We start from the raw sequence: 10,817 nt of genomic DNA on the forward strand, positions 1-10,817 counted from the left end.
GAATCACTGAAGCGGCTGCAGAAGGAAACTTTTCCTAATTATTTTATGAGACATTGTTAGTTGTTAGTTAGTCTTGTTAGGACATTGTTAGTTGTTAGTTAGTCTTGTTAGAGTTGCAGAAAATAAAAAAATTATCCTATTTGGCTGGGCTAAATAGAGTATTTAAGACATTTGTAGAGGTTGGGGGTAGTAGAAGGATAGGGACATGTGGAAGAGGGAGTAATGTTGAGAGAGGTAGTACTGTGGAGTGGTGGACAATAATGTAGAATAGTAATAAGGGAGGATAGGGTAGGTGTTGATAGTTGTGGGGGTGGAGATAAAGTAGAGGATGTTGGGAGAGGAGGAATGTTCCTTGGAGGGCGAGTATTGACCTGGGTCAATGATTTGAACTGAACTAAACCATAGCAGACAATGAGGAGGGGTAGTAGTAGCAGTGTTCATGGCCATGGTCAAAGGAGAGCCTGGGGTTAGGTACAGGAGAATTTGAATCAGTGCGGCTATTTGATAAGTGGGCAACCTTCATTGCCCCTAGTAATGGTATAAATTCTTCATTAATGGCCATGGTAAGCCTAGAATATGTTGGGGAAGAGAAAATGCACCCCTCAGTGGTCTCCTTGAGGGGTAAGGACTAGACAACTAAACAGGAATGCCATGCCCATGGCTATCCTAGGCCATTCATGATGAGCACAAAGTCCTTTCAACCTTCCAACACAGCTCTCACACCTTAGGCAGTGGATAGTAAAAGGGGTCGGAAAAGAGAGGGAAACGAAAAGAAGGGAAAAGGTCCATGCACAATTAGTTAAGTCAAGGGCTGAGGCAAAAAGCAGGGGCCTCAGCATTGAGTCCCAGTCTCCATCTCCTAAGCCCTGCATGGCAACAATGGGCATGGGATTGGGGGGAACGGGCTGTAGGGGAATAAAAAAAAATTGTTCCCACTTAGTTGAACAGAAAATTGTAGTTAAAAGATTTGTAGAGGTGTAAGTAGATGAAGGACAAGGACGGAAGGAGGGAGTGGTGTTGAGCAAGGTAGTACAAAGGGTAGGTGAACAAGTCTAGAGTAGTATTAAGAAAGAGGGGAATCAAAAAGGAAGAAGGCTGTGGAGGATGAGATGGAGTGGAGAAAATTGGAGAGAGAGGAAGGAATGTTTTCTGAAGTTGGGTAATGACCTAGATAGGGGACTTGGATTGGACTGAGCTGACAGGAAGGGGGAGTAACAGCAGTATTCAAAGTTGAGATCAAAGGTGACCAGGGGACGAAGAACCAGAAACAGTAATGTCTGTGGTGCTAGTTGATAAAGGGACAAGCCTCAAAGACCCTAATAAAGGTATAAATTCATTATTGGCCATTTGTAAGCCTGAAGTATGTGGGGGAAGAGAAATGGTCCACCCCTCTGGGTCCCTATGAGGGGAAGAGCTGGATAACTAAACACTGCGATCGTTCAGGACTGACCCAAAGCTAACCCTTATCCTTTCAACACTCCCATCACATCTTAGGAAATGGACATGAGAAGAGTTGGATAAGAGAAGGAAAATGAAAGGAGGAGAAGAAAAGACATGAATAATTGGTTGAGGCAAAGGCTGAGGCCCAAGGTTGGCGAGAACCTCAACATTGGGCTTCAGTCTCTATCTTCTAAGCCCCCACAGTAAAAGTTAAACAATTAAGTAAAATCTAGGTACACTTAATTAATGGGGGATGGGAATGAAATGCGATCATTAATTTGTCATGTGTATTTATTGACAAAATAACTTCTGTATTTTCTTTTCTCTCCTGCATGTTTGAACAGAAAAATAACAGAAATAGCTACCTTCTTCAGATGACCAATAAAAGGAAAATATGCAGATTTAAAGTCCTATAAAATCATGCATGTTTATTCATTCAATGTTCAACTTTTAGGATTTACAACAATAGCTTTAGTTATTTATATTATTGAATTAATTATTGATCAAATCTAAACTGAGGTATAGCACTGCCAAACCTGACCCTGTATTTACAAAGAACCTGCAAGCAATTAGACATTATACCTCGTCTTCACAGCCTTGTTTAATACATTCCTTGCTTATCGTTCAACTTTTTATATATTTCACAAAAGACAAAACAGTCTCAAACGCAAGTAATTTTATTATAACTTTACCATTTCTGTGGGGTTTTGGAAAGCAATGTACAAAAACAAATTAGAACACTTAACCAAGAAAAATTAAGACAAGCACATTTTTGTACTAGGTATAACCTGGCACACAAATCAAACTCATATACTAATATTTTGTAGTTGTTCAAATGTATAATACCATTTTTAAAATTTACATTAAAATAAAACATGTGCAGTTTTGAAATCATTGCAATCATAATCAGATACATACATTTCACTACATTTTGTCTGAGACACACAAGTGGGTAATATAGTATACTGTATTGTAATAGATTATAATCACTACAGGCTGCAATGTCTTTAGAGCTCACTGTGCCAGGGAGATGGTTCTAATGTGCTCACTATAGACGCCTAATTGCTCCTTTAATCCTTCTTCTTAACGATGAGGGGTCCTACATTGTCTCCGCATGCAACATTATGTCCATTGTGGGTGCCGTCGCAATATGGGAACTGAAAGAACAAAATTTGTTAGAAAATTTATTACAATGAAAACTCTTCATTGTCTTCATGGGAATTAAAATGCAAACCTGCAAACCTCACCAAGTAATATTTCATTCTACTGACGAATAAAATCTAGGTCTTTACTGCCAGCTCTACAAAACTTAATGAAATAAACATGACAATGCAGAAAATAAATCCCCATGGTATAGCAGGACTGAAAATCCAGGTACAACAATGAACTAAATCCTTGGTAAAAAAAGCTAAAAGCTACAGAATCCTCAGTAAACATCAGCACTAACACCACTGAAATAATAGCTAGCATCATGGATTAACATCAAGTACCCATTATATGTTCAAAGGTAAACAAAGACTTCTTTCATTACACCAAGAGAGTTCCGTATATAAGCCATCCTCGATACCACAGCAATTCCACCTAAAAGCATAAAAGCAATTTTCACTTCAGCTCAAGGCAAAGAGGCCCAGAATGTCACATGATACAGCATAGCAAGACCATGAAGGAGGAAACCAAAATATCAGTAACTAGGTCTTCATCCTCATGCTTAGGCAACTTAAAATATCTGCTCACACTCATTGACAAAAGATGTGCTGCGGGAGACCACCCTTTAGCGGATTCTATTCTATATAACAAAGAACACCTTTATAAACAAAGAGCCTGGGAAAAAAAGTTCTACATACATTCAGTCTCACCATTCAACTGTGTGGCACAAATTGCAACATCAAATGCATAGCAATGACAACACTGTATGACTAGAAGTGGGTTAACTATCTAACATTTCACAGTTTCATAAAAAAATTACAAAAATAATAAAATAAGAGAAAAACATTAGTGACAAATGTCTAAAAATAATGGTTCATACTTCACACCTGACAATCTTTTATTAAATTTTTAATTACATGAACCTAAATGCCGTGAAACTGTACATCCATGATACTTTTTAATGTCCAAGGAAAGCAGCAATGAACTTATTGTCTAACTGACACAAAGAGAGAGGACAAGAACAAAACTTTCATAGAAGATTTCTAAAAGTCCTACAAACAGAGTTAAAACATTATTCAAACCTAAGGAAAGTTCTGGTCTATCACATATTCAAACCTAAGGAAAGTTCTGGTCTATCACATCAGTGGCCAATCATTTTTCTTCACATTCCTTATAGTGGGAATTCAAACTTCATAGTCTAATTCTGCACTGAAAATCTACTTCAATCCTTCCTAGTCTTGATAAAACACAAATGCAATATCAAATGCAATATCAAATGTATTATTCTACATGTCATCTCTTATGATTGTGGGTAGGTCAATGGGGTCAGGAATAAGCTTTTTCAGGTTGTTTTTCTATCCTTTTAAAATAGGATACTTTGAATTACTACACTCATTCCACAGATATCAAACTTTATAGGATAGCAAAGACTCAGTTTCTGGATGATTTGAGACCACAGGGTAGCAAACACAAGCTTCCAGCCACTGAGTGGCACAATCCACACAGCACAAAACATGATGAAATGTCTACAAATTCAGCTAATAAGATTTATTGCTAATATTGCAGAGGTCTTTTCTGTAGAACAATCATTCAATATCAACAATGCCTGTATAGCAAATTGGCCCTTCAGAAAACCAGTGCTCAAGAGGCTGGTTGTTGTGGCATTACTGTCCAGCTGTGGACCAAGTAATATATGCTACCCCAAGGGAACAGGTTAAGGAATGAAGTAATACAAAAATAAAATACCATTGTAATCAATAAAAAAAAACTTTCATTTAATTTACATAAGTGTTTGCATACCCGACCTTCACTAATATTTTGACATGATTGGTATTCTAGGTTATGGTCTTGTCTGGCCACTGCACTGATAATAGTAGAAGTCTATGTGCAAGAGAAACATCCAATGCTGGTTTCACAAATCAAAATATGTGATACTAGGATATTCTATAAAATCAATATTAAGATTTTTTTTTAATCTGTTTATTCTGCAGGGCTTTCCTTCATATATTTGAGATTTGCCTAAATAAACATTATGGAATCACTTTTAGAAGACTAGATTTAAACTGCAATTTGAAGTTTTGTCATCTGCCAGTAAAATATTGGTGAACAAGGTGTCAAAAACTTTGGTCACCACTTTATACAAATATCTTGCAAAGTAAATAAGAAATCAAATATGCCTCATTTAGGGAACCAGCCAATAGGAATATTACATTTAAAAATACTGTTGCTTCCAACAGCAATTTCAACATGATAGCTTCAAGGTGATCAGCTGACCACAAAGAATCACATGATAGCACTTTCAGGTGCACTTCCAATGGCCCTGTCTCATTTGTGGTATCTTTGGTCATTGATCTGAGTGGATGCATTTACTCAAAGCTGCTAACTTGAAAAGGCATGGTGCTGGTCACAGTAGGTAAACCTTCTTCATCAGCAAAAGTCAACAAAATCCTTTGTCAACAACTTGATCTCAAAATGGAGATCAGCTGGATACTAGCCAAAACCAACTATACTGAGTTACAGGGTTTGACTGGGCCAGAATTACTTAGAATGATCTTAAATACAAATCCTATAAGAGCTATGACATAAAACACATTACAAAGATTGTTTTTTACCACTGCATAAATATGGTAAACAACAACTCTTTTCAAGTTGTAAATTCACAAATGAGATGTGACGAGTTTCAGTTAAACATTTTGTGCCAAAGTTATTACTCTATGGCAGCTTTCATATTGAATAAGCTGAGAGAGACTGTTGTTAGCATGCACTGTTAAATCTACTTCATATTAAAAGTTTTCTTTACTGAGATTTATACTCTTCTACTGCTTTACTTGAATTTCTTTAATATTGGTAATTCCAGAAGACCCTTTCAAATTTTATCAAGAAAATCTCTTTTTCTTGCAAAATAGAAAATTGTTTCTACTGATGATCTTATCATGCTCTATCTTTTTTGCTATTATTGGATACAAATACATATTCTCTCCTTATTCAAAATCATTAAAATGCAAATACCTGAAAATCAATTTTAAAACACTTACATATCCCCAACTTACAAAGCATAAATCAATATAGAAAACAAATGACTAAATAAATATAAAATTGATAAATTATAATAGAATAATGATAATATCAGTAGCAGCAACAACAATAACACAAAGATTATTAAAACCCAATACCCTCTCCATACTGTCCTCTCCCAGACAAACAGACTGCTTTTCTCTATTACCTTGCTACTGCGCCAGCAACGGCAGAAGACCGCCTTATTGCCTATATCTTCGATGTCCACAGTATCAACAACCTTGGACTCGCCTTTCCTGATATTGGGATTGCAAGGACCACCAATCTGAAATTAGTTAGGTAATGTAATAGAGCCTATTCAGTGCTACACCTAATACAAACTGGAAATATGTATAATACTCAAATATTCCACTTTAGCTCTTGAGTAGACCCTGCAGCTTGTTTGATGCTGCAGGGTCTTAAGAACAATGTAGTTACAGATTAAATTTTTATACTAATAGTAATCCATAAATCTAGCCAACTATTAGTTTGATTACACATCTTATTTTGAAAAGTCTCAACACAATTCAATAAACTATAAATAAACAAACTTAAATGTAGAGCTTAAATCTTCAACATATGTATTGTGCATGATCTTAGTAATCTAAAAGTTTGTTTATACTAGTGAAAGCAGTGGCAAAGAAACCAAAATAAAAGCAAGCCTACATGCTGTTACTATCAACAATTTTTTATAATTTCCAAGAACAATACTCAACCAAATAAGGTTATCACATACTGCCAGATATGAAACTTAGTCACTGATTAAGCCACTTTCTCCTTTTCAAAATTTTCACCAACTTCATATACTGTCAATACTCCAATATGACAATGCCTTACCTCCCATTCATAACACTTAAATTTAACACAAGCAAAATATCCCAACAACATAATTGAACCTAAAACACGTAACATCATCCTCTTACTCTCTGAACTTCTTATCAAGATTCTGATTTTCCTCTCTCTACCTTATCATTGGAAATTACTGTACATTACAAGTAGCTGCACCATGACAACTGCCCCAGAGTGACCCACTGAAGTCTTAAACTTGTTTCAGTATTGCATTCAACTTACCATAATCATCTTCCCTTCTTGCAACAAATATTCATTTTCATTCTTCTACAAAAAGGAATATCTCTAAATCCTCATGATTTGAAAATACTAAGAGGATTTAATTATCTAACAAGAGCTAAACAATGAAATCCCTTGTTACGCATAAGTTGTGAAGAAGAAAAGAAGAAAAGAAAAGAAGAGGAAAAGAAATTTTAAAAAAGGAAAAAGAATTAAAGAAAAGAGTGATTTTTTTTTTTTTTTAGAATAGAAGAAAAAAAGAAAAGAACATGAAAATAAGAAGAAAAAGAAAAGGAGAGAAAGAAAAGAAAAGAGGAAAAGATGATAAAAGCAAAGAAAAAAAGATTATAAAAACAAATAGAAGAAAAGAACAAATAAATAAAAAATAAATTAGAAAAAAGAAAAAAACACTAACCTTTTTGTCCACGACCGTCTTCACCCCAAACCCAACTGCAGCGCATGCAATACCAAAGGGAATCAGGGAGGCCCAGTCTGAAACTGTTGGACAACAATTAATTCATGTATAAATAAAAAATGACAAGAAATCATATTTCAGTTAATTCTTTACAGTTCTTCAAATTTTAGCAGTCAAGATGATTTAAAATCCAGTAGTTTACCTTTTTACTTTCTATGAATTTACAAATAAACTGAGGAAAGAGGCAGGAGTTCTGACTACTGAGTGGAAATATATTTTCCCATAAGAGCTTTTTTGCTTACAGGATATAATAAATGTTCATGGAGTCTATGGTTATATGCCTTAACATCTGTAATACAACTGTAATGCAGACAATTTTAAGTGCTCATCAGTATCTGGCTTTTCACCTTATCTTTTGAAGAGCTTGTTATTTTCGCCTTTGAAAAAATAAAATGATAAAAATTTCCTCCTCCTTTTACTAATCAAAGCACACCTGCGACTGTGCTGTGTTATCACTATTCATACGAGATAGAAATCAAGTGTGCAGGGACAAAGTTTTTCCTTACAGTCTGAGTATGGACAGGAAATATGGAGTCAGGGCAATTCTGAAAGGATTTTGCTTGCAAACTAAAGCAGTCAGTGCCATAATACTCAACACTTCCAGAGAATGCAGAAGAGAAAACAGGAGCCATCCAGCCTTTGGGGCCACCTTCACCAGTCAATGTACAGAGCCACACTATGTTATGTAGCAAATGCTAGAAAATGGTTCCTTTTGTAACCTATTCCTAATCACAGCAGCCCATAACTTGTCTGGTTCTGGTATAGACTAATAAGGATTAAGGAAACTGCTTATTTTGGTCACACTACACCCAAAAACCTCAGAGGAAAATCATATAAAAAAAATAATAATAATAATACCAATTTTAAATATCAAAATAGAACGTACTTAGATATTGAAGTAAAACATTCAGATCATTTTTAAGTGACTCATTAATATACTTCTAGAAACCTTCTATGTACAATAGCATAAATATTTTCAGGACCACACCCTGACCACAGGTGCATCACTGAATTATAAGAACATGGAATACCAAATTATTTTCATGGTGTGGATTGGTCAAGGCTACATTTAATGAGCAAATACAAGAAACAATCTGCAGACATGAACAGTAACACCTAAAATAAAATAAAAACATTGCAGACAGCACTGCTCACAGCCTAAGTCCACTCAGTGCTTCCCAAGTTTCACCTATCTTGCCATGCATACTAGGGTGAAGACAATGTTTGCCAAGGGATGTTGGGAGGCAGAGACCCCACCAAACCTCCCCTTGAGAAATGCCAGATGGGCACCCTGGTCACTGCAACTTTGATGGTTAAATAAATCTTGTGATATGAAGGACTTAGTCATTGGGGGAATGTGTGCATGCCTTAAAGAAATTCCTTGATTTTTATCATTGTATATTAGAAGTTTTGAATAATTCTAACCTTTATTTTCTGGAACTAATTTATTTAATAATATCAATTTATCTTCACATGATGTCACTCATGATAAATTATGAGTGACATCTTCCAGGTATGAAGGTCAAAACAATAATTCTTAAGCCAAAGGTAGTAGTGTGTGAAAATCCAACTTTACCAAAGACATATCTTGAATCATATATTATTATTATTATTATTATTATTATTATTATTATTATTATTATTATTATTATTATTATTATTATTATTATTATTATTATTATTATTATTATTATTATTATTATTATTATTATTATTATTATTACTGAGAATCCACAAAAGGGCAGCAGGGGAAAATCAAAGACTGATATAGACTCAAGCAGAGTCCCCTCGATGAGCAAACATGAATATGAAAAATGGGGAAAAAGAAGGAAAATAATTTTTTTTTTATTTGCATAAGAATAGGAACTTGTAAATTTTAGTTTTATTTTTTTTAACAATTTCAGAAATAATATCATTAGGAAGTAAATTCCATACTTTGGTCATAGGAGGGATAAATGTCTGGGAAAACTGGTTGGTTGAGGAAAAGACTGTCGCGTTCACTTGCAAACTCCGATGCATTTAGAAACAGGCAAATATTGAGCAGGCAGTGCACTATGAAGAGGATGTCCATTATTGTTAACAATCTTAAAAATAAAGTCAGTGTCCCAACCATTTGACGATGTTCAAGTCGCATTTAAAGGTTAGGTAACAGAAAATTGATTTAGTGAAGAGAATGGTCCGGAAGCTTTAAATGAGTCTGAGAGGCCAACATCCAAACTGGACAGCAATACTCAAAGGAAGGCAAAAGAAAGGAGTAAAATCTGTTTAAAACTATCTTCTCATAATTGAAAATGGATCTACATTTCCTCAATAATCTAGCCTTTCAGGAAATATCAGAGGAGCCTGCTTCTGATTGGATCCTCAAAAGTCAATTTAGAATCTAAAATCTATTGAAATTTCATTCCCCAATCCTTGCAGCAAGAAGAGATCAGCTCTAAATCAACATTCAATTGATTGGCAGCATCTGATTTACTTTGTGGGTCAGGAATGAAGTAAAATAAGGTAGGGTCATCAGCATAAAACACGAGACATTGAATACTGAGAAAAAATACTTAAATATTGTATAAACTTGCACATGACTTGGGTCAAACATAATATTAATAAAATACAATGCTAGTGAATATGGCAAACCTTTGATAACAACAAAATAGCTCTGCGCAGATAAAAACAATAATAATAACACGTTTTCCTCCCCATACCCGGCTCTCAATCTATCGATCGCCGGCTCTCAAAAGTCTATTTCACTTCCTGAATCAATTTATACAGCCCTTAGTGATCGTGCAGGGTATGATGGTGCATTTTCAACCTATGTATTCCTGCGTCATCGTGAGAAAAACAGTCATGCAAGATCCTGATGCAAAGTTACCTAAACAGTCATCCTCGATCTCATCCCCCATAAGCAATTTTACCCAATTAACGAATACCGTCATCTTAACTGCTGCCTCGGAAACCCAACCCCCATTACACACGAACAAAGTCTCACCGGTCAGATTTTTGTAGAAGTCCATGATTTTCGCAAAGCTTGAATCGAAAGAGATGCAGGTGTTCGCCCAGCCGCTCGCGCTCTGGCCAGATTGCGTCAATGCCTTCGCTCTCTCCTCTCCGCCGGGCCCTCGCGGCGACGACCCCCGGCCAATCAGAAGGGAGGCTGGGGCCTTCTCTCGTTCTGATTCGCCGAGACGTTTTTGGGCTGAGCGGGTTTCGTATTTTGGTTTTGGGTTGTACATAATGCATGTGATTTCTAATTATAAGCAGGATATGAACTATTCTGGCAGCGTTTTAATGTTGCGACCTGAGCTATGAAGATGTAATTTTGGCAAAAAAAAAAAAAGTGAGAGTGTGGCCTTTGGGGAGGGGGAGGGGGGCAAGCCAGACCATGAGAACAGCAATCACAGTCTTGGGTGGGGGCAATTGCCCCCCCTCCCCAAATGACACCCCTAGGTGCAACTAGTGGCAATGTGACAGTTCTATTTATCATTACCCTCAAAAGTAGCCACTCTGGCATGATGCTTGAGCATGATCCTCCCCTGGCGGAGAGAAATCATGTCACTTGTCAATGGACCGTTCATTGACATGTGACATCCCCCCGGGAGGACAACCCCCAAGGCATCACACCCCTGTTTCCTTACAGGAA

The 10,817-nt window shown here is 36.1% G+C and overlaps 1 protein-coding gene across 1 annotated transcript; it reads right to left on the reverse strand.

The window, feature by feature from the left end:
* Nucleotides 1–1,713: 1,713 nt before the first annotated feature.
* Nucleotides 1,714–10,425, reverse strand: LOC125036701 (CDGSH iron-sulfur domain-containing protein 1-like). Its single transcript, XM_047629521.1, has 4 exons — nucleotides 10,167–10,425; nucleotides 7,124–7,206; nucleotides 5,810–5,926; nucleotides 1,714–2,597 (listed from the first exon to the last, which is right to left on the reverse strand). The coding sequence occupies exons 1-4, from the start codon at nucleotides 10,408–10,410 to the stop codon at nucleotides 2,511–2,513; spliced, it is 531 nt and encodes a 176-aa protein (XP_047485477.1). The 5' UTR covers nucleotides 10,411–10,425; the 3' UTR covers nucleotides 1,714–2,510.
* Between the last annotated feature and the right edge of the window lie 392 nt (nucleotides 10,426–10,817).

This window comes from Penaeus chinensis, chromosome 21 (assembly GCF_019202785.1).
Source record: "Penaeus chinensis breed Huanghai No. 1 chromosome 21, ASM1920278v2, whole genome shotgun sequence".
Classification (NCBI taxonomy): Eukaryota; Metazoa; Arthropoda; class Malacostraca; order Decapoda; family Penaeidae; genus Penaeus; species Penaeus chinensis.